This window comes from Symphalangus syndactylus, chromosome 6 (genome assembly GCF_028878055.3).
Source record: "Symphalangus syndactylus isolate Jambi chromosome 6, NHGRI_mSymSyn1-v2.1_pri, whole genome shotgun sequence".
Classification (NCBI taxonomy): domain Eukaryota; kingdom Metazoa; phylum Chordata; class Mammalia; order Primates; family Hylobatidae; genus Symphalangus; species Symphalangus syndactylus.
Genome location: NC_072428.2, coordinates 97,946,158 through 97,970,316, shown reverse-complemented (window position 1 = coordinate 97,970,316; position 24,159 = coordinate 97,946,158). Strand labels below are relative to the sequence as shown.

The 24,159-nt window shown below is 39.9% G+C and overlaps 1 protein-coding gene and 1 pseudogene across 1 annotated transcript in view; one reads left to right on the top strand and one right to left on the bottom strand.

Annotated features, from left to right (window-relative positions):
- Positions 1-1,665: 1,665 nt before the first annotated feature.
- LOC129485411 (phosphatidylinositol N-acetylglucosaminyltransferase subunit C-like) lies at positions 1,666-15,924 on the bottom strand (annotated as a pseudogene).
- The window catches only part of SLC26A3 (solute carrier family 26 member 3), a 38,508-nt gene continuing 22,277 nt past the window's right edge, over positions 7,929-24,159 (top strand). Inside the window, exons 1-7 of the mRNA XM_055283640.2 lie at positions 7,929-8,104; positions 16,929-17,147; positions 17,645-17,784; positions 19,579-19,689; positions 20,271-20,443; positions 21,805-21,969; positions 23,960-24,112. Of these exons, the coding sequence (XP_055139615.1) occupies positions 17,017-17,147; positions 17,645-17,784; positions 19,579-19,689; positions 20,271-20,443; positions 21,805-21,969; positions 23,960-24,112 (873 nt within the window). The 5' untranslated portion in view covers positions 7,929-8,104; positions 16,929-17,016. The remainder of the gene's footprint in view (positions 8,105-16,928; positions 17,148-17,644; positions 17,785-19,578; positions 19,690-20,270; positions 20,444-21,804; positions 21,970-23,959; positions 24,113-24,159) is intronic.

The window sequence follows — 24,159 nt, the reverse complement described above, 5'->3', positions numbered from 1 at the left end:
CATTTGTGATGTTTTAAGTTATTACATTTGTGATAATTTGTTACAGGATCGATAGAGAACTAACACACATAGGTATATGCATTTGTCAAAACTCATCAAAAGGTACATTCAAGATCTATATATATCACTGCATGTAAATTATACCTTGCTATGGATTGAACTGTGTTCCCCAAAAAGATATGATGAAGTTCTAATCCCCAGTACCTCAGAAAGCCTTTATTTGGAAATAGGGTCATTGCAGATATAATTAGTAAAGATGAGGTTATACCAGAGAGTGGGATAGGCCCTTAACCCAAAATGACTAATGTCCTTACTAGAAGTGGAAAGACAAAGATATACCGTAAGAATGCCATGCGATGACAGGGGCAGAGACTCAAGTGATGCAGCTGCAAGAAATGCTAAGAAGTGATCACCAGGAACTAGAAACAGCCAATCAGGGATTCCACTCGGTGTCTGCTGGGGGCATGGCCTTGCCAACACCTTGATTTTGGAGTTGTAGTCTCTGCAACTATAGAATAAATGTCTATTGTTTGAAGTCACCCGGTTTGTGACACTTTGTTATGGCAACCCTAGGAAATTAATATATGTCTCAAAAGTTTGTTTAAATCTGGAGTAACAAAAAGAAATAAAATATTACAGGTACAGTTGAAGCCCCTTTCATAGTCCTGCCAGTAAACTTCTTCCCTCTCTCCATGGAGGTAACCACTATCCTTAATTTCTTATCTATCATTCCATTGCTTATTTTTATACATTTGCTATATACCTATGAATCAAGCATTTTTGCATGTTTTTATTTTTTCATTTATTGGAACAAAAATAGAAACTCCTCGTTTCTTTCTTTTTTTGATAAGTGTATGGGTACAATGATTTGATACGTGTACACATTATGAAATAACTACCACAATGAAGCTAATGAACACCTCTATCACCTCACAGTTACCTTTTCTGTGTACATATATGGTGAGAACACTTAAGAGCTACTGTCTCAGCAAATTTCAAGCATACAATACAGTATAATTAACTGCAGTCACTGTGCTATACAACAGATTACAACAATTCATTCATCTTATAACTGAAAGTTTATACTCCCAGCCTCTAGAAACCACCACTTTATTCTCTGTTTTTATGAATTCAAACTTTGTTTTGTTTTTGTTTTTGTTTTAATGTATTGCAATCTCCATCTCTTAGGCTCAAACCATCCTCCCACCTCAGCCTCCTGAGTGGCTGGGATGACAGGCGTGTGCCACCACGCCCAGCTAATTTTTAAAATTTTTTGTAGAGATGGGGTCTCAAACTGGACTGGTCTCAAACTCCTGTGCTCAAGCAATCCACCCGCCTTGGCCTCCCAAAGTGCTGGGATTACAGGTGTGAGCCACCACGCCTGGCCTGTACTGTTATTTTTTAATAGAAACCACATCACTTCATTTGTTACAGCAAATAATAAATGAGACACAATAATTCAAAAGGGATCCAAAAAGCTTTCTCATCCAACAAAATAACAGAAAAGATAAGCACCCAAGCCTTTGGTTAATTTTTTCCTTTGATCCCTGTTCTCTCACCCACATTGGCATGCTGCTTCCAAAACAGAACTTTGCCTTCAACTTTTACATGAGCTAAGATGCTACTCCATCAACTTGCCTTCATAATGTAATGGAGGTACTTAACTTAGCTGAGGCACCTGGACAAGAATTTGATTTCAACTTCATCCTAAGGCCCATGACTGGTTTCTTGAAAAAGCTGCAGGTGAATGAGGTAGAAAGGACAGAGACATAAGATGGAAACTAGAGAAGGATGAAGAGGATGACTCCAAGCGCCATAGGACCACAGGCCTCTCAAGGCTGAAAACTCAAAGAACAGTGTGACACCCACACAGCTGGGGAGAGCACATGCCTTCAGTTTCTCCTGTAACATGGGCCATGGGGCAAAAATTTGGATGGCAAATGTCACCATGATGAAGGCATACAGGGACCAGGGAAGGCATGAGGACAGGCAGACAGAAGCAATGATGGCCGTGTTCAAGGACAATGTGATGGATACAACGGCAGCATTGGTGCCACAGTGAAAGCAGATGAGGTGGCCTAACAGCGTGAAGACTGACACAGCACAGATGGTGTCAGTGCTGACAGACTGTCAGGGTCTTCGACACTAGCAAACAGCCATAGATGAAAGTAATGAAGACTACAGGCTCTTCAAGTCAGCCCACTGGACATGCCCACTCTACTTCCACCCTTCACCTCTAATCAAGATCAAATAAAACATATGCAGTCAGTGAAGAAGCCAGGCTAGTCCCAGAAGGCCAGTGGGAGACCAGAAACCCTTTGTCCAAGTAACATCAGATAACCACAAAAACATAGACACCACCCAGCTGATGGATCACCACACTCAACTCAAATACCCCAGTCCAATATTGGCATTTCTGAGCACAGCTCTTTCAGGTCCACATATTTATCAGGGAAGGGCTGTCACTCACATAAGGCCTTCTGCCACTTGGCCTCCTTAGTGTTAGTTACAGGTTGGCATGATTTCTTTATGCACTGTCTACTGTCCTATTAATGAAGAGTAGATAGCAGATAAAGGATATTAGGCTATTTATAAGGTGAGTAGACTATCAACCAGACTATCTAATGGATTGAGGATATTTATTTTCTTTTTTTTGCTATTATAAATATTGCATATTTATATATGCTAGAAATATTCATTAACATGAGTCAACATTTGTTAAGGATACATACTAGTGGAATTGCCAGGTCTTAGAAGATATATACCTTCAATTTGACAAGACAGTCACACGCTGCTATCAGAAATGACTGCCCCAATTTACAACTCACAACGATAGTATAAGGGTTCCTATTGCTCCACAGCCTCTGTGACACTGGGTATTTTCAGGCATTTCATTTTTACCATCTGATAGACAAAAGCAGATTTACCATAAAGCAAATGAGGTTTAGGCTTCAAGACGTTTCATTCGCATGGGCCCCTTCAAAGGCCCTGTAGTTAATTTTATATGTGAAATTTTGTAATCTTTTTCTTAAAACGAGATCCACAGATTGCATAATCTTCAAGCTCCACTGAAGCTAGTTACAGCCCTGCTAATGATGGATGTGAAATGTATATGGTTGTACTTACTTTTCCCTGATTACTAGTGAACTTGAACATATTTTCATATGTTAATTGTCACTTCAAGTTTTCTGTGAATTTTGCCTTTTGTTTATTGATTTGTAGTTCTTGATATCTTCTGGATATTAATCTTTTTAAAGACTTAACTGGGCAAATACCTTGTTCAGTCTAGAGCTTGTCTTCACTTTTGTTGTAGTGTCTTCCATGTTTTAATTTTAATAAAGTTGGATTCGTCAATCGTTTCCTTTATGATATGCACATTTATGTGACTTGTTGAAGAAATACTTTTATTCCAAGGTTATAACAGCATACTTTTTCTTCTAAAAGTTTAAAATTTTACCTTTTCTGTTTAGGCCTTTAGTCAATTGAAAAAATGTGTGTGTGATTGCTGTGAAATAGAAATCTAAATTTTATTTGTTCCACATGGATAGCCAGTTGTCTCAGTACCATTTATTGAATAGTCCATCTTTTCTCTAATGCCATGTAACCTCTATTATATATCAAGTTTCAATACATGTTTCTAGGCCTTCTGTCCTGTTCCATTGGTATGTTTATTTCCCACAGCACAAACACATAACTGCCATAATTACTATAGCTTGATAATAAGGCTTTATATCTGCAAAATAAGTTTCCCCATTTTTTCTTCTTCAAAGTTGTCAACAAATGTTGCATGTTCTCACTAATATGTGGGAGCCAAAAAAGTGGATCTCATGGAGAGAGAAAGTAGAATGAGAGAGAAAGTAGAATTCCCACAGGCTGGGAAAAGTAGCAGGGAGGGGGGATGGAGAGCTGTTGATTGATGGGTACAAACGTACAGTTAGATAGAAGGAATAAGTTCTAGTATTTGATAACATGGTAGGGTGGCTATAGTTAACAATAAATTATTGTATAGTTCAAAATAGCTAGAAGAGAAAATTTGGAATGTTCCCAACACAGAGAAATGATAAAAGTTTGAGGTGATAGATATCATTATTACCCTGATTTGATGATTACACATTGTATGCATCTATCAAAATATCACATATATCCCATAAATATGTACAACTATTATGCATCAATTTCAAAAATTGTCTTGACTTTTCTTGGCCTTTTGTCCTTCCATACAAGTTTTAGGACAAGTTTGTCCAGTTCTATGAAAAAAAAAGAAAAGCTTTTTCATTGTAATAGCATTTATGTAATAGATTAATTTGAAGAAAATATCTATGTGATATTGAACTTTCACATTCATGAAGATTTATGGCTTTATATTTTTCTTTTTTTTTTTTTTTTTGAGACGGAGTCTCGCTGTGTCACCCAGGCTGGAGTGCTGCGGCTCTATCTCAGCTCACTGCAAGCTCCACCTCCCAGGTTCATGCCATTCTCCTGCCTCAGCCTCCCGAGTAGCTGGGACTACAGGCACCTGCCACCACGCCCAGCTAATTTTTTGTATTTTTAGTAGAAACGGGCTTTCACCATGTTAGCAAGGATGGTCTCGATCTCCTGACCTCGTGATCCGCCCGCCTTGTCCTCCCAAAGTGCTGGGACTACAGGCGTGAGCCACTGCGCCCGGCTATATTTTTCTTAGGTTTTGTTATTGTCCTTTAATAATGTTTTGTAATTCTCTCTATAAAGTTCATCATTATATAGCTTTACATAAGATTTACTTCAGCCAGGCACAGTGGCTTGCGCCTGTAATCCCAGCACTATGGGAGGTCGAGGTAGCAGGATAGCTTGAGGCCAGGTGTTGGAAACCAGCCTAGACAACACAGAAAGAACCCATCTCTACAAAATAAAATTAAAATTAAAAAATTTACTCCTGTAATCCCAGCACTTTGGGAGGCCGAGGCAGGCAGATCACAAAGTCAAGAGTTCAAGACCAGCCTGACCAACATGATGAAACCCCGTTTCTACTAAAAATACAAAAATTAGCCAGGTGTGGTGGCATGTGCCTGTAATCCCAGCTACTCAGGAGGCTGAGGCAGGAGAATTGCTTGAACCCGGGAGGCAGAGGTTGCAGTGAGCTGAGATCGCGCCACTGCACCCCAGCCTGGGCGACAGAGTGAGATTCCATCTCAAAACAAATAAATAAATAAAATTGGCCAGGTGTGGTGGCATGTGCCTGTAGTCTAAGCTACTTGGGAGGCTGAGACAGGAGGATCACTTGAGCCCAGGAGTTCAAGGTTTCAGGAAGCTATGATTGAGCCACTATACTCCAGCCTCAGTGACAGAGCCAGACCGTGTCTCTTCAAAATAAAAAACAAAAAGGATTTATTTCTACTAATCTTTGTAGCTTTTGTTGCTATTAACAATGATATCTTTCTTTTTATTACATTTACTACATGGTTATTATTAGTATATAAGAAGGCTATAAACTATGTAATATATATAGTGTAATAATTTGCCTTTGCTCAGCTTGTATCCATCAATCTTGCAAAACTCTCTTATTTGTTCTAAAATAAATCATTTTTGTGCTGATCAATAATTCTGAGCCTCTACCTTTAAGTGCAATATTTTCCAGTTCTTCCATCAACCATACATAAATACAAAATTTAATCCGTGTATAGTGGTTCTGAATAAATGTGCCGTACATCTGTTAAAATTATAAAAAGCAGTATTATACAGTAGTTAAAGACACAACAAAGTTAGGTTTTCTGGATTCTAGTTGGCTTCAATAAAAGCCAGTAAAAATTAAAAATTGAGATTTCACCACAAATGAAATCTCAATCTATTCATTTGTAAAATAGGAATAAAAATACTAAGCTATCTATGGTTGTTATGAGGATTAAATGGGATAAACCCAATAAAACACATTGCAAAGTTCCTAGCCCATACTAAACACTAATTAAAGTTAGCTAATATTGATAAAAACATGATAAGTGGCACCATGGCTCATTCAATTATGCAGTTAGCACAGGTGTGAGCCAGATCTAAAAACACAGGTTAGATTAATTTCTAACAAATGCTAGTGACCTGTCCACATTCTTTTAGGAATTGTTTTATATCAAACATAATTCATTGGTTGAACTGTCATTGAACCACTATTTATTGAGTCATTGTTCTGTGGTAGATTCATTCTAGGTACTGGGCATACAGCAGTGAATTCACCAAAGTCCCTGCCTGCGTGGGACTTTCATTCTAATGAGAAAGCCAAACATTAGCCAAGTAAATAATTGTATATTTTTAAATTATGATTCTATATTTTAAAAAGTAAATGCAAATTAACCAAGGGACTTAAAAAGAATACTCTGAGAGAATGCCACAAGAGGGGCTAATTGAGATTAGGAAGTCAAAGTGGTTCTCTTTGAGAAAGTGATGTTGAAGCTAAGTAACAGCCAACCCGAGAGAGAGAGAAGTGCATTTAAGCAGAGAAAATGATGTCTGCAAAGAGTGGGCAAATTTGGGACTACGAGAGGCCACCATGGTGGGAGTGGAGAAAACAAAAGTAAGAGCAGAGTCAGATGAGGTTGGAGAGTTGTGCAGGGGGAGATCATGCAAAGACTTTGGAGGCCTGTTTTCCTCCATATAATCATCAGCCCCACAAAGAGGACTAGTGTGAAAAGATCATTCTGATTAATGAGTGGTAAAGAGACAGGGAGGGCTGCAAGACGAAGCAAGAAGCGCAGCAAAAGGTAAGAGTGAAGATGAAGAAAAGTGATGGCTTTGGGATGTATTTTAGAGGCATGCTCAATAGGGCTTAAGGATGGATTGGCTGCGGGTGGGGAGAAGGTCTGCAAGAGGAAGTGTCAGAGATGGTTCCCAGGTCTCTGACATGGGAATATTCTTTTCTGAAATGGGGAAGACTAGAGATGGAGAACATTTTGGAGGAAAGATCAAGAGGTCTTAATCTCGATATGTGTCATGTTTGAGATGCCTGTGAGGCATCCAAGCAAAGATGTGGAATAGGCAGTTAAATATGTGGACCCAGAGAGCTGGGGTTAGAAATCTGAATGTTGCTGGGAGCCATGGGACTTTTATTTAGGGCAAGAGGGTAGCAAGAGAGGAGAAGGAAATTCAGAACAGAATCTTAGGAAATGCCAAAGAAAGAGTTAAAGGAGAAATTGGCAAAAAGGATGAGGTAAAAAACAAGTGTGTTAAAATTTTTTTTTAGCATTTTAAGAAGAGAAGATTTTAGCCCAGTATGATGGCTGAGGCCTGTAATCCCGGCTACTCAGGAGGTTAAAGCAGGAGGATCACTTCAGGCCAGGAGTTTGAGACCAGCCTGGGCAACACAGCAATACCCCATCTCTAAAATTAACTAATTAGTTAAATAATTTTTAAAATAAGAAGAGGAGTTCATTAAAGAGTAGTCAGCAAGGCCAATGCTTTTAAGTAAGATGAGAGTTGAAAGTATTCATTATGTTTAGCAACATAGGGTTTATTGCTCTTAGGAAGAGCTGTGGTGGGGGCAGAAATTGGAATGCAGATATGGCCTGTGGCTGGGAGTTAGGTGAGTGTTCCTAATGAGGGCCTTTATCATACCAGGAGTTAACCTATACACCACACTTTCGTAGCTCATGACAGATTCCATGGAGTCATCCAGCCAAAAAACACCACCACTAAACTCTCATCTAAACAGGCTGGTAAAATGTCAAGGAGATAACCCTTGAGAAGATTCTTTTTTTTTTAAGTCCATGTGCGCATCTGCTGTGCAAATCTCTGCAAACCAATGAAATTACATACAAACAAGTGCAATGGGTGGTTTAATCTCACAAGGAACTTGAGGAAGCAATTTTCATCATCACTTCTGCTGATCAAAGTCTCAAAGGTCAAGACCACATTGCAGTCTTTTCATTGTTGTAAAAGTTAATGAAAGTTAATTATTAAAGCTGACAGAAAGGTAATTTGTCCACTGTGTTACATAGCCTATATATAGACATCCCTATGCATATGGATGCATGCAGAGCCTGTGGACCTGAGTGGATGGACACTGCCTCTTAGAACTAGAACTTAGAACTTTATCTTGAAAATGTACCACTGTTGCAGAAGCTCCTCACAGAGTATGTGTCAGGTAGGAACCAAATTTATGATATATTCAAACTGGTTTTCTGTTCCTTGAAAATGGTATTTTTTCTGATCAAAGCCTGTTTAGGAGTTATTATGTTCTTGAGTTTATTCCATGTGTGTGAATATTTTGAATGAATCCACTAATAAGCTATGCATGTATGTCTGGAGCACTAGCAATGTGGAATAAATATTTAAGTAGACTTTAATTTAACAAGTAAATTGTTGTAGGCATCATTAAGTCTTAAATAGCCTTTTCAAAGATATTAGCATTCTTGTTTTAATTATTCAGATAATTCCTTTAATTCTCCACTCAAATCTGACTTTATAGATAGATTGTCTGCTCTGAGGGTTGGCAAAAAAAAAAAAAAAAAAGCAAACTTTAAGGAAAGAGTTTCTCTAGGAGACAGAATCACTTACTAGAAAGGATTCAGAAAGGCCATCTGGTCCCAGCCAGGCATAGGGGTATGTACCTATAGTCCTAGCCACTCAAGAGGCTAAGGCAGGAAGATAGCTTAGCCCAAGAGTTTGAGGTCAGCTTAGGCAATATGGAAAGACCTTGTCTCTTAAAAAAAAAAGGGGGGGGTGGGGGACATATGGTCTAGAAGTGAGAGATTTACCTGCTAGACCTCCTAGAAAGTCCAAGACTAAGGGAAACAGGGAGAGAAGAAAAGGCAATGGGAGTAAGAAGGATAGAGAATGGCAAGAGAAGAGAGATGGGGAGAAAATGGTCACTGGAAAGTAGCAGAATGCCCTATGCCACAAGTAGTATAATATAATATAATATATTAGTAATGTATGGGTACTTATCCCATACATTACTAACTCTATCAAGATAAAATCTATTTTATTCTTTAAAATGTCAGGAAAAGATTACACAACTTTCTTTATATATGCAAGTGAGGAACAATTTATCAAATTATTGGACTAAATAATTCTCTTTTCTGAAGTAAGTTAGTCATTTGGAAAAACTGTGTCATGAAATTTAACTGCATAAAGATCATTCCTTTTTTTTTTTTTTTTCTGAGACGGATTCTCACTCTGTCGCCCAGGCTGAAGTGCAGTGGCACAATCTCTGCTCACTGCAACCTCCGCCTCCCAGGTTCAAGTGATTCTCCTGCTTCAGCCTCCCAGGTAGCTGATACTACAGGCACGCTCCACTGTGCCTGCCTTTTTTTTTTTTTTTTGTATTTTTAGTAGAGACGGGGTTTTGCCATGTTGGCCAGGCTGGTCTCGAACTCCTGACCTCAGGTGATCCACCCACCTCAGTCTCCCAAAGTACTAGGATTACAGGCGTGTGCCACCCCTTACCAGCCAAGGATTATTCCTAATGAAAAGTTAGGAAGCAACTAATTTGATTTCAGAAACAAGTAAAATGGAGTAACACAATACATACTTTGCCTTCTCCCTCTGGATAAGGGAATAACTGAGTATATAAAGAAATGAACAAATGTTTAATACCTCCTAAACAGCTCATATTTGACTAAGAAACAAAATCGTTCAGAAAATGAGAATGAGTATTTTTCAATTACAAGAATAAATATATAATAACACAGTCTAACTCTTCTCTACAATAAAGGTCTTTGATTCTCCAAAGAGAAAAGAAGAGGCTCCTCTAGCCTCTGTGTCACTTTGTTGAGAAGCAAGGGGAAGAATAAAACAAGTCACCTCAAGGAGATTGGTTCCCAGGCCACCAGGCTCATGTTTTGTGTTGTGGATATTGAGTGTAGGAGTGTGAGGCTTTCATGCTCAAAAGCAAGGACCCTGAAGGTGCCTCACCTTGTTCTTTTGCCTTGTCTCTCTTGGGGGTAGAGGCTGAGCCCCCTGACATTCAATATGTAGTAGAGAAGAAGATGTAGCAGAGAGAATCAGTTATTCACAAGATGTGGCTTCTCATCCTGGCCCTGGGAAGTTGAGAAAGTCATTTATCTTCTCTCATCTCCATTTCTTCATCTGTAAATTAGCGACAATACAGCCTATTTTGTCTGCCTCCATCACACAGTAATACTCAAGGAAGAAAAGTGAAAGTGCTCAGAAAATCCCAAAGCCTTATAGAAATGGCCAGGGATTCTCTTTCGCCTTCCGTGAGCCTACTGGGTGTGAAACCCCTTGCTATGGTGCATCCCAACATTTCTCTAATGGTTTAGCCTATGGGCCAACAAAGCCTTCTGTTTCAGTGTTTGCAACTCTCAATATCCTTGACATGATTTGCTTATTGCCCACTGCTTTGTCATCACCCCTGCCAAACCTATCCGTTCTTTAAAGTCTAACCCAAGACTCACAGTTCCTTCACAAAACCTTCCTAACTCCAACCCACATTTAAATCCCTTCTTCCAATTTATTATCTGCACCAATTATTTTGGGCACTTCTCCTGTGTATGTAAACTTTGGAGTTTAGGTCTACATCATTTATATATCTCTTGCTCATAGTTCAGCTTATTTCAACGAACTTTCTTGTGTACTTACTACGTCATAGGACCTAGCAAAAGAGGGAAAAATGGTTAAGATTTGGGCCTTGCCCTTGGGAAACTCAGTCTTAAAGGGAAGAAAACATAAACAAATAATGTATGACATGGAATAGACATATATACAAGGTACTTACAAGAAGGAAATTATTAACTCTATCTAGGGATTCCATGAAGGCTTTACATCATTTTCTTATCTTCTACAACTGTGTTAGGAACTGAGTTCCTGACAAATAATAGGCTGATACATGTTTGTTGAAGGAATGAAGAAATGAATCAATGGTCAGCTGAGTTGTTTTTTTTTTAGAGACAGGGTGTCTTTATATTGGCCAGGCTGGTCTTGAACTCCTGGCCTCAAGCAATCTTCCCACTTCAGTCTCCCAACATGCCAAGATTACAGGCATGAGCCACTGCGCCCAGCTGTGCTGAGTATTTTTAAGAATGAATTGGAATCTACCAGGTATTGGAGAAGAAAAACACAAAGGAAATCATGTGTACAAAGATACGGAACTGTTAAATATAGTGTGTTAGGAACCTGCTGCAATTGTGAAGGAGGAGTGAAGAAGCTTGTGAGATAGACCAGAGCCAAAACATGAAGGACCTTGTATGCCATTCTAGGAAGCTCGGATAGATAGATTATTTTAAAACTATGTTAAAACAAACTGGGATAAAAATGGAAAACTGCTACTTCTAAAGATAAGCTCAGAGTAAACATAAAGTCATAGAAAAGTTGGCAGCACTAGCATTTTCCCAACAGGTTCCAGCTGACTTTTGTCATGTGGACCAGTTGTAAATTCAGTCTAAACAGTCAATATTAAACTCACTTCTGAGACTGCTACCTGTGAACTTAAGGCTAAGAAGTCTCCCTTTGTATACCCTGCTTTCAGTTTTAAGAACAGCCCTAGAAGGAAAATAATGGTCTCTTCCTTTTGCTATTAGGAAATTGAAGGCTTGGGCCGGACGCTCACGCCTGTAATCCCAGCATTTTGGGAGGCTGAGGCAGGCAGACCACTTGAGGCCAGGAGTTCGAGACAAGCCTGGCCAACATGGCGAAACTCCGTCTCTACTAAAAATACAAAAAATTAGCTGGGCATGGTAACAGGTGCCTGTAGTCTCAGCTACTCAGGAGGCTGGAGCAGGAGAATCACTTGAACCCGGGAGGTGGAGTTTGCAGTGAGCCGAAATCGCGCCACTGCACTCCAGCCTCCAGCCTGTGTGACAGAGCAAGACTCTGTCTCAAAAAAAAAAAAGAAAAGAAAAGAAAAAGAAAAGAAAAGAAAATTGATGGCTTGAATCACTGGCTCATAGCAAACATAGTTAAGATATGGCAAGGCAAGGATTTGAAACCTGGTGTGCTTAGTTGCCAAAGTCTCACTATTTTCTGTTGTACCTCCCAATTAAATTAGGTTTGACTTCCTTCTTTACCATCTTGGGCAATGTAGTAATAGAATTGATGAAAAATAATAGTAACAGTTATTGCCCACCTCAGCCTCTGACCCCTTCTGAGCTCTCTTAACGAACCTCAGTGCTGAGACCCCTCCCCTCCATTCACCACTCCAGCCCTCTCCCATTCTGATGCCATCATCTCCCTGCTTCTATCCAGCCTTGCACTAACCAGAATGTGGAGCTTCTTGTGCGCTTGATTTCTGATTCCTCTGGCTGCTGATGGAGATCCCTCTGAAGGTGCTCATTGGAGCAATTATTCTGCTCGTTCCCCCATCTCTCACCCGCTCCCCCAAGTATAGTTATCAGGACGCTGCTGTATTTCCCATTGACCAAGGACTAATTCATGAAATAGGGCTGGCTTACCTCTGGTTTTGCACTGACTGGCTCAGAGATATTTTGAGATCCATGAGGTGAGTCGTGTTTTCAGCAGATTTCAGGCACAGTATGGCATTTTCAGTGATGTCTCCATTGAAGGCCTTCCTCAGCTTGAACAGCTATGGAGGGGTGATGCTACTAGGAGCTGCCTTGTCCAAGAGTGGAGGCATCAAATGTGACTGCGGAGGGGCTGGGAAGTATTCTGCACCCTTGCTTGTCTACTGGTTTCAAATGACCACTAATTAAAGACAAATCCTAGGACCGCTCATCAGCATCTTGGTTCAAATTAGTTGTTTCCCAGCAAAAAGGGCAGACCTCTGAAAGACTAAAACACAGAATAGATAAACACTGAGTGGAAAGGTCAGGGCCATAAGACACTTCTCAGCAGAGCGGGGCAGGCAGAGTGGAGGTTTTCGTAACTGGAGGCCAATCTGCAGGTTGGAAATGGGCGGAACTTGGAGTGGTGGGGAGGTATGTACATGACAATCCCTAGAAACATCAAAAAGTTGTTAATACATGGGAATAGTTAAACTGAGAAACTGAACTTCAGAAATTAATCCCAGGATTAAACTTCTGCTCAAAAAGAAAAAAAAAAAGCAGAGAACAACATGTGTATGACTAAGCCACAGCACCAAGATACGTAGGTATATGAATGTCTACATATGTGTGTCTATGTATGTAATATATATATCATAAAGGCCAAAAAAATAATAAAAAGCACATCATACGGAAGCAAGTAAAAGTGGAAATATATACAAACAAGGCTTGGGATTCTACAATTAGTAAGAGGAAGGGACTCTGCGAATGAATTTTCATCCCCAAATCCACTGATACCCTAAGGAACTCAGAGATCCATGAAGATAGAACATGAAAAGGATTTTACATTAATATGGGCGTAATATTTGAAATTGGAATTGTGATTCCAGGAACCAGAAAAAAAGTGTTTTCCAAGAATTTCTGGCAAAAATGTAACTTGTTCAGGTGAAAAAAAAGTTTAAAAAATCTCTTTTGAATTCCTAATTAAAGATGAGCTGAGATCGTGCCACTACACTATAGCCTAGGCAACAGAGCAAGACTCCATCTCAAAAAAAAAAAAAAAAAAAGGTCATGGTCAAGAATCTCAGAAATGATGACATGGAGAATGTCATTAATTTATGACTATCTGGAACATCTCTTCAGCAGAGGCACCATTGGGGTAGATGGTTTAGAGGCCCACATTGTATGTTACACATGGAGGCATAGCTTTTGGAAGCAGGGATGGGTGCAAGGGGAAAACAGAAAGGCTGGAATGTGGCCCTCAAGATTTCTCTCTAAAGTCTGGAAAGATTTCTTTTCTTTTCTTTTTTTTTTTTTGAGACGGAGTCTTGCTGTGTCGCCCAGGCTGGAGTGCAGGGGCATGATCTCAGCTCACTGCAACCTCTGCCTCCCGAGTTCAAGCAATTCTCCTGTCTCAGCCTCCCGAGTAGCTGGGATTACAGGTGCCCGCCACCACGCCTGGCTAATTTTTGTATTTTTAGTAGAGACAAGGTTTCACTGTGTTGGCCAGGTTGGTCTTGAACCCCTGACCTCAAGTGATCCTCCTGCCTCAGCCTCCCAAAGTGCTGGGATTATAGGCGTGAGCCACCGTGCCTGGCAGGAAATATTTCTTTTCTTTTTTTTTTCGAGACAGAGTCTCGCTGTCACCCGGTTGGAGTGCAGTGGCGCGATCTCTGCTCACTGCAAGCTCCGCTTCCCGGGTTCACGCCATTCTCCTGCCTCAGCCTCCCCAGTAGCTGGGACTACAGGTGCCCGCCACCTCACCTGGCTAATTTTTTGTATTTTTAGTAGAGACGGGGTTTCACCGTATTAGCCAGGATGGTCTCGATCTCCTGACCTCGTGATCCACCTGCCTCGGCCTCCCAAAGTGCTGGGATTACAGGTGTGAGCCACCGCGCCCGGCCAGGAAAGATTTCTTAAGCTCTCCTCATTCCTACCCTGAGCAGTCCCCTTGCAGGCAGTGCTTGGGTGTGAGGAGGAGGCTTTTACTGGCAGGACAGCCAGAGTTCAGCCTGTTGATCCAGCTGGAGGTATAAGAAAGCCCACTAAAGAGACAGCCATAGCCATCCTCAGAGAAGGAAGCTGATTAGAAATGAAGTTGTGTTTCTCCCATCACTGTCATCGGCAAAAAAAAATAAAATAAAATAAAAAATAAAACAAATACAACAGCCAGAAGAATATAAGTACCTTCAAGATCTTTTTTAGGGAAGATAACTAATAAATTTCTATGAACTCCTTGAGGAAAGCATGAGTAAAGCAAGCAAAGAGCAGAATCATTTTTTTTTTTCCTGTCCATAGCAGCATCTGACAGAAATACAAATACCCAGTGCTGAAGTCTTCTTCATCCTAAGGTTGTCTAGGTTGGTTCCTTCAAGGGATGAAAGCTGTTCTTTTAAGATATTCCAGATACCCTTTGTGAGAAATCCAAGGTGTCAGAAGTAATTGACCATGGATTAGATCTTAATTATTAATGCTCCAACCATGTTGTTGGTAATCAGCAAAAAAAAGACAAAAATCCATGCTCTGCACAGCAACGCACAAGTCACCTCCACTTTGTGAGCAAGTTCTTCTGACAATGGGAAGTACTGTCTAGTCAGTGGGATTTGACCCCTGAAGTGTGGGTGGAGAGATGGAAGAGGGAATGGAAACAAAAGAGAAAACAAGCACTTGGGAGTGGCAGGGGAGGAGAGGCCCAGAAAGAATAGCAAAGGAGGATCTAAATGTCATAACCGAGGCCCTGGTGGTGCACCTATCAGCTACTTGGGAGGCTGAGGCTGAAGGATTGCTTAAGCCTAGGAGTTTGAGGCCAGCCTGGGCAACATATGAAAGATCCCTGCCTCTGCTGAAATATTTTAAAAATTAGCAGGGCATGGTGGCCCACACCTGTAGTCCCAGCTACTCAGGAGACAGGAGGACCGCTTGAGCCTAGGAGTTAAGAGGCCATAGTGAGCTATGATTGCACCACTGAACTCTACCCCAAGCGACAGTGAGATCCTGTCTCTAATAATAATAATATTAACAAGGGAGTCATAACTGAGCTCAAAGGAGCTCAAATTCTGTAGGTCAAACCAGAGATGTGGGGCAAAAGCAGTACATTGTGGTCAAAAGTGAGTACAGAGGACTTTAGAGGAAACTAGAAAATGGGGTGGGAGAGAAAAATGGGTGATCAAAGAGAGGTCAAGTGGGGCCAGCAATAGAGGCCAGCATCTGATTCCTGGTTATAACTTGAGCTCTGTAAACATGCTGAAAATCCCATTATGTATATGAGGGCACGGTGTAACGAGACACTATCTAGTGTGAGATAATTCAGTTAATCACTGTGATTGAAGTTGAGGAACAAAACTTGGGCATTATGAGTAGTAATACAGAACAAGATTAGAGGGAAAAAATGCTAGCAGTTAGTTGGAATGTTCTTCAATTATGTTCATATTGAACAATAGAGAAGCTGCCATGACATAGAAAAGATAGCAAAGAGGTCTCAAAATGCAGGTACCATTTCTGCCATTTTTACAAGCTGTATGTCCCAAGAAAAAGTATTTCTATTTTAGTGTGGGTTTGGGGTGTGTATGATTATTTTATCATTTGTAAGAATAAAATAATAAGAGTAATTGCCCCCAAAGAGTTGTGAAGGCTAACTTGATAATGTGCATTTAAACATTTTGTAAAATTGATCTTTTAAACATAATAGAAACAGGATTGAGACAAGAATTAAAAACTTAAACATTTTGTGTAGAAAATGCTAATAATTAAAATAATAACTACCATTTAGTAAATGCCTATAGTGTGTTGGATGTAAACTAGATGCTTTGGAAATCTTATTTAATCTTCACAATCACCTGAAATTTGAATATCTTTATCCCCATTATGCAGGCAAGGCTCAGAGAGGTTAAGGAACTTGCCGAGGATCATTTCTTTAAAAAGACCTTATTACTCACAAATGAAGTAAACAAATAATATTTAGTTTGTTTCATAGTTTCCTTAACTATAAATTGTAAAACTCTAACTCCCAGAAACAATAAGGAAATAACTGAAATAGGCAATACCTTTGAATTTCACAATTTTTTAATTTTACAAGGTAAAAACATCAAATTTTAAAATTCTGTTGGGTAAATTGGAACAGTCTGGACTGGAGTTAGGGGCAATAAATAAACTTTAAATCTAATCTGTCCCAACACTTCAATGTCTTAACTTCGGAAATATTTCTGGGAAAAAAAGTTGATGAGAGTATCTTGCCTTGTAAGTAAAAAATTGACCAATTCATAAACTGAATCAATTTTGTTACTTTTTGGCAAATTAAAAAATAAAATAAAGCTCTTGTTTACTTACCTAAAACAGCCATGTCCAGCTCACTGGAATAAAATATCGCTGTCGCAAAACACAATCTAGGTCCCTTAATCCTGCCTTTTTTGATCTTAAAAGGTGGTAACATTCAGTTCGGAGCTCACTCATCTGTAAATTGCGTCACATTATCTCTGAGTTATTTAAGAAGCAAGCTCTGTTTGGTTCCAGGCATTTTCAACCTGCTAAAGGCAAGAGGAAGTGTTCACCACATAGTTCCAAAGGTCTTCAACTTGCCACAGCCAACAGAAAAATCAAAATGATTGAACCCTTTGGGAATCAGTATATTGTGGCCAGACCAGTGTATTCTACAAATGCTTTTGAGGAAAATCATAAAAAGAGAGACAGACATCATAAGGGATTTCTGGATCATGCCAAAGCGTGTTGTAGGTAAGATATTTTTTAAGGTATTGGCATTAGGAATACATTTTTGAAGCACTTTCCCTTAAATTTTCTAACTTTCCAACTCTCCTTTCTGGCTCTAGTCCACAGCCTACAGTCCTTTCCTCTTTAGTTTCCAAACCTCCTACTCCCTGCCAGAGTTGGAAAGGTAGTGTCTAAAATGAACCCCATCTCGGCTTATCAACACGGTCTTTCCAAATCAGACAACTAACAGATGGGGACAGAGGAAAATTCTCATTTGAAATATTGCATGATTCGAGCTGAGGATGACAAATAGGTCTATTATGGGTAAAGAAAAGCAACCATTTAAAAAAATCCTTTGTTGGTGACCAGAGGGCAGCTGATTATGGGTAAAGAATGTTACTGGGAGTGAAATTACTAGTTTAATCTTTAGCATATTACCATCTTTACCAATTTCCCACCGACAGGCACTAAACTTAAAATTTGATATTAATTGACTGACCTGTGGCTTTCCACGTTTTCAGCTGTTCCACACAAAAGGCCAAGAGAATTGTCCTCTCTTTGTTCCCCATAGCATCTTGGTTGCCAGCATACCGGCTTAAAGAATGGTTGCTCAGTGATATTGTTTCTGGTATCAGCACAGGGATTGTGGCCGTACTACAAGGTAAAATTTTTTTTAAGTATAATTTATATACCATAAAATTCATCCTTTGAATGTGTAGAGCTCAGGGGCTTTTCGTATATTCACTAGGTTGTGCATCTGTCACCACTATCTAATTCTGAAACATTTTCACCACCACCAACCCCTAAAAATTCCTTACCCATTAACTTCACATCCCCCCCTACCCTTTCTCTATGGATTTGCCTATTCTGGATATTTCATGCGAATGAAATAATACAATACATGGCACTTTGTGTCTGGTTTCTTTCACTCACTGTAATGTTTTCAAGGTTGATCCATATTGTAGCATGTATTAGCACTTCATTCCATTTTATGGACAAATAAGTATTCTATTGTATGGACATATCACAATTTTTTTATCCGCTCATCGGTTGATGAACATTTGAGTTGTTTCCACTTGGGGGCTATTATGAGTTATGAGTAATGCTATTTTGAACATTTGTGTACAAATATTTGTGTGAACATGCTTCAATTTTCTTGGGTATATCACTAGGATTGTAATTGCTGGATCACATGGTAACTCTATATTTAATCATTTGTGGAACTGCTAACTTATTTTCTGAAGTAGCTACACCATTTTACATTTCCACTAGCAGTGTATGAGGGTTCAAATTTCTCCATATCATCAACACTTGTTATTGTCCATCTTTTTTCTTTTAGCTATCCCAGTGAGTGTGAAGTGGTATCTCATTGTGGTTTTCATTTGCATTTATCTGATGGCTAACAATACTGAATATTTTTTCCAGGTGTTTATTGGCCATTTGTGTATCTTTTGAAAAATGTCTATTCAAATTTTTTACCCATTTTTAAATTGGGTTGTCTTTTTGTCATGGAGTTGCAAAGGTTGTTTCTATATTCTGGGTACCAGACCCTTGTCAGATATACAATTTGCAAATAACTTTTTTATTCTGTGAATTATTGGTTAACTTTCTTGACAGTATCCTTTGAAATACGCATTTTAAATTGTGATTAAGTCCAGTGTATCTGTTTTTTTCATTGGTTGCTTATGCCAGGGGTCCCCAATTCCTGGGCCACAGACCAGTACAGGTCCGTGGCCCGTTAAGAACCGGGCCACACAGCAGGAAGTGAGTGGCAGGTGAGCAAATGAAGCCTCATCTGTATTTACAGCCGCTCCTCATTGCTCTCTTTACCTCCTGAGCTCCACCTCCTGTTAGATCAGCGACAGCATTATATTCTTATAGGAGTGCAAACCCTATCGTGAACTGTGCATGCAAGGGATCTAGGCTGTGTGCTCCTTATGAGAATCTAATGCCTAATGATCTGTCACGGTCTCCCATCACTCCCAGAGGGAACCATCTAGTTGCAGGAAAACGAGCTCAGGGCTCCTACTGATTCTACATTATGGTGAATTGTATAATTATTTCATTATGTATTACAATGTAATAATAATAGAAATAAAGTGCACAAAAAATGTAATACACTTGAGTCATCCCAAAACCATCTCTCCTTCCCTAGCCAGTGGAAAAATTACCTTCCACAAAACCAGTCTCTGGTGCCAAAAAGGTTGGGGACTGCTGGCTTATGCCATAGGTGTCATTTCTAAGAAACCATTGACAAATCCAGGTCACAAAAATTTATACCTATGCTTTCTTCTAAAAGTTTTGTAGTTTTAGTTCTTGCATCTACATCTTTAATACATTTTGAATTAATGAGGTAACTTATTTTTGGGATCCAATTCTAAATACCATAAGAACCAGAGAATGTCTTTGATTCCTCTTGCACAAAGTAAGGACTCTGCTGCTTGTATGTTTACAGGTTTAGCATTTGCTCTGCTGGTCGACATCCCCCCAGTCTATGGGTTGTATGCATCCTTTTTCCCAGCCATAATCTACTTTTTCTTCGGCACTTCCAGACACATATCCGTGGGTAAGTCAGTTACTGAGCTGATTAATGCTCACATTGTTTTTTTTAATGAATTTTATTAGCCATACATTGTATCAATTCCAAATTTCACATAATCCAGGAGAAGAGTCATGGTCTCCTGTGAGAATTAGGACCAGGGTTTGAGAAGGAGGTCAGGGTCACAGATGGCGGCCATTTTATTTATTTATTTATTTATTTTTATTTTTTGAGATGGAGTTTTGCTCTTGTGGCCCAGTTTGGAGTGCAATGGCACGATCTTGGCTCACTGCAACCTCCGCCTCCTATGTTCAAGTGATTCTCCTGCCTCAGCCTCCCAAGTAGCTGGGATTACAGGCATGTGCCATCACGCCTGACTAATTTTTGTATTATTGGTAGAGACGAGGCTTCTCCATGTTGGTCACGCTGGTCTCAAACTCCCGACCTCAGGTGATCCGCCCACCGCGGCCTCCCAAAGTGCGGGGATTACAGGCATGAGCCCCCACGCCCAGCCTCACCAGTCATTTTATATGCTCTTATTCTGTGGTTGAAAGACAATATGCTTTAGAGAGGCATATACTGACCGCGATTCGCCCACTGTTAAATAGGTCCGTTTCCGATTCTGAGTATGATGGTGGGACTAGCAGTTTCAGGAGCAGTCACAGCTCGCAATGAAACTACTTCGGGATCGTCTAACAGCTGGAGTAATAATTCTTCATCACTGGATGACGAGAGGGTGATGGCTGCGGTAGCAGTCACAGTGCTTTCTGGAATCATCCAGGTGAGCACCTTCTCATGTAACTTGCCCACCTCAATCTGTTCATCTTGACTGTTACACATCTCTCTATTTTTCCTCCCCCTGCCACTCCTCCTCTATCTTCCCTTTGGTTTGTGTCTCTCCCTCATGGCCCATAGGAAATACTGTAAGACGGGTCACTCACCACAACCAGAGGGAGAGGTGTGGGTCAACAGTACAAAAACGAATGAATGTGGGTCTAGACAGAAGGAAGAAGGGGAATGGAGAGGCACAAACAGTGACAAGTGAAATGCTTCAACATATATCTGGGAATTAATAGAGTCAAGAAACATCATATCTGGGAATTGATAGAGTCAAGAAACATAACTGTATACAAGAAATCATCATACTGGTGGCTTGGGAATTTTTTTCTTTAATTCTTCAGCAACTATAATCTAGTTGGAAGGGACGGGGGCTTTGAACTGTTCATGTCAATTTTGGGGAAAACTGAAGAGGATTATGGTGGAGCCTAAAGTCTCGCTCCCAAGCCATATGCTGACACTCCTGCCGAATAGTGAAAATGTCATCGACTTTTTGAGATGTTGCCTAAGTTTATGGATAATGATATTATTGGTTAAGACCATTTCTTAAAGAAAGAAAAAGTCAATTTCTACAAGGACATAAGCATGTGTCTTATTGACAATTTGGTTTGTTATTTCTAATACATTTCTGAACCTGGTATAGAAATGGAACCCAACTGGGCTTTGGGCAGCCACAGCTCTGGCTGCATTCTGGAGACATGAGCAGAAAGACAGGCCAAATATCCAAGGGAAGGAGAATCCATCCAATTCACTTTATTGCAAAACAATGATGCTTTAGGGGTGAATTAACCATCCTTTTCCCCCAGCTAGAACCAAGCACTTCTGATGTCCAATATGCAGTTATGTATTTCTTACGCAAGTTGAGCAACTTTGAGGAAATAGGATAGACACTCGCTCATGCATGCTCCAGCAGCTAGAAAGTACAACTTAAAATTACATCAGCAAATGTATGAGGGCTGATGCTAGGTAAGTTTTTACTAGAAAAGGCCTATGAGTCTTCCAAAGACAGCACACTTAAAAATAAATTAAGTGCGAATAAGCCTGTTACTTCTTGGGGGCAAACTAGACTTATGTCCTATGTGAATACTATGTACCGTTCCACCTGGATGATGCGGCGGAAGGGAAGGAGAGTGAGGAGCCCTGGATGGGAGGTGTCCCAGGAGGCAGGGACATTTGCTTCTTCAAGGCATGTACATACAGGTTAAGCCTTTACGTTTTGTGTAATATTATTTCAGTTGCGGATCCTTGAGTTTGCTGAGGTATACTCCTAATCTATGCTGACAAAGGCTTTTGTTCTCTTTCCAGTTGGCTTTTGGGATTCTGCGGATTGGATTTGTAGTGATATACCTATCTGAGTCCCTCATCAGTGGCTTCACTACTGCTGCTGCTGTTCATGTTTTGGTTTCCCAACTCAAATTCATTTTTCAGCTGACAGTCCCGTCACACACTGATCCACTTTCAATTTTCAAAGTAAGTATTTCTTTCACCTAAAAAATACTGAAATACATGAAACTCACTACTGTGTTTTTAGAGAGCTTTCCTTTAATGCCTTTGCCATGGGGTTTACCTACAGGTTGTAAAATTTATTCATATTAAAAAAGCAGCACTTTGGGAGGCCAAGGCAGGCGGATCATGAGGTCAGGAGATCAAGACCATCCTGGCTAACACAGTGAAACCCCATCTCTACTAAAAATTAAAAAAAAAAAAAGTAGCGGGCATGGTGGCGGGCGCCTGTAGTCCCAGCTACTCCGGAGGCTGAGGCAGGAGAATGGTGTGAACCCGGGAGGCGGATCTTGCAGTGAGTTGAGATCGCACCACTGCACTCCAGCCTTGGCAACACAGTGAGACTCTGTCTCAAAAAAAAAGAAAAGAAAAAGAAAGTAAAGCCAGGCATGATGGCTCATACCTGTAATCCCAGCACTTTGGGGGCCTGAGGCAGGAAGGATCACTTGACACTTGAACCCAGGAGTTCAAGACCAGCCTGTGCAACAAAGTGAAACCTCACCTTTACAAAAAATAAAATAATTAGCTGGGCATGGTGGTGCATGTCTGTAGTCCCAGCTTTTTGGAAGGCTGAGGCAGAGGATCTCTTGAGCCAGAGAATTAGGGGCAGCAGTGAGCTGTGATTGTACCACTGCACTCCAGCCTGGGCAACAGAGCAAGACATAGTCTCAAAAAAAAAAAAAAAAAAAAGAAAGAAAAAGAAAAAGGAAAGGAAAGAAAAGAAAAAGTAGCAAGGGAACAATACTGAAAATCAACCACATCTACCATACAGCTAATGTTAACAACACAATTATGGAACGCTTACCTTAGATTTGACTCAAGTATTTTCCAAAAGGAAAAAAAAAGTCTATGTTTTAAAAGCTTTACCATTTTTTTCCAAGTTTTAAAATGTTTCTTAAAATCTTATTTTGAAAGAAATTTGCTAATTGAGTTATGACGTTTTCCTGTTTCTTGAAAAGCATGTCTCATTCTTTTAGAATTGAAGTTCTTGGGTCCTTTTTGCATCCTGTTTAGAAAACAAAAGAAAATTTACCGGTATGTAGATAGGGCAGCAGTTCTCCCCTCCTCCAGAGGATGCAAAGCAGAACAGATAGTGTTCTTGGTTTTAAAACTTGGGACAAAATGGTAAAGCTTTTAATAACATAGATTATTTTTTTGAAAATACTTGAGTCAAATATAGGAGAGGTGTTACTTAATTTTTGTTGTTAACATTAGCTCGATGGTAGATGTGTTTGATTTTTAACAACTCTCAACAGTTTTTGGGAGTTGAGACAGAACTTGCTCCCAATTGGAACCAACACTCTCTCACTTCCGTCCAGAGGCATTCCAGAAGTGGAGTGTTCTAGAAGCAATTTGGGATCCAGTTTTGGCCTGCTTGGGCTTTTGGGGGTACGTGGATGTGGAACCCAACTAGCTTCAAGAAGTAAGACCATGCATAGTGCACAGTTAACCAGAAAACTATTTTCCAAAAGTGACATAGAGAGTCAGCTAAGAAATGTGAGGGGGTATAAGCCCCCAAAAAAGGGCCAGGAATTGAGCATACTAAGCAAAACTATCAAAGATCAGAAGTTATTCCCTGGATAGAGTAGTGATGGCTGTGAAATAAAAAATGATGACCAAAGAGACCTAATAAAGGCAGGAGACCAGTGGTAAAAATGTGAAAAGTATCCAACAAAATTTGACACTAGCCAAAGAGATTCCCAGAAAAATAGAAAAATGCCAGAAGCATTCTTAAACTAGTGTGCCACCTACACTATGCTAACTTACTCTTCTCGTATCTCCATCGCTACTCTCTACAATTTCACATTCATGATTAAACGGGGGCAGAACAGGAAATCACTATCAGTCTCTATCAGTCTTTTTGCTTCCATGTTTATTTTTATTTGTTTGGAGTTGTGTTGTATCCAAATTATGCATTAATACAGTGTTTTGGTGGTTTTTGTTTTTGTAATCGTAGGTACTAGTGTCTGTATTCTCACAAATAGAGAAGACTAATATTGCAGACATGGTGACAGCTCTGATTATCCTTTTGGTTGTATCCATTGTTAAAGAAATAAATCAGCGCTTCAAAGACAAACTTCCAGTGCCTATTCCAATCGAATTCATTATGGTAATTGATCATTTTCAGACTCTGTCATAGTTACTCTACTGTTTATA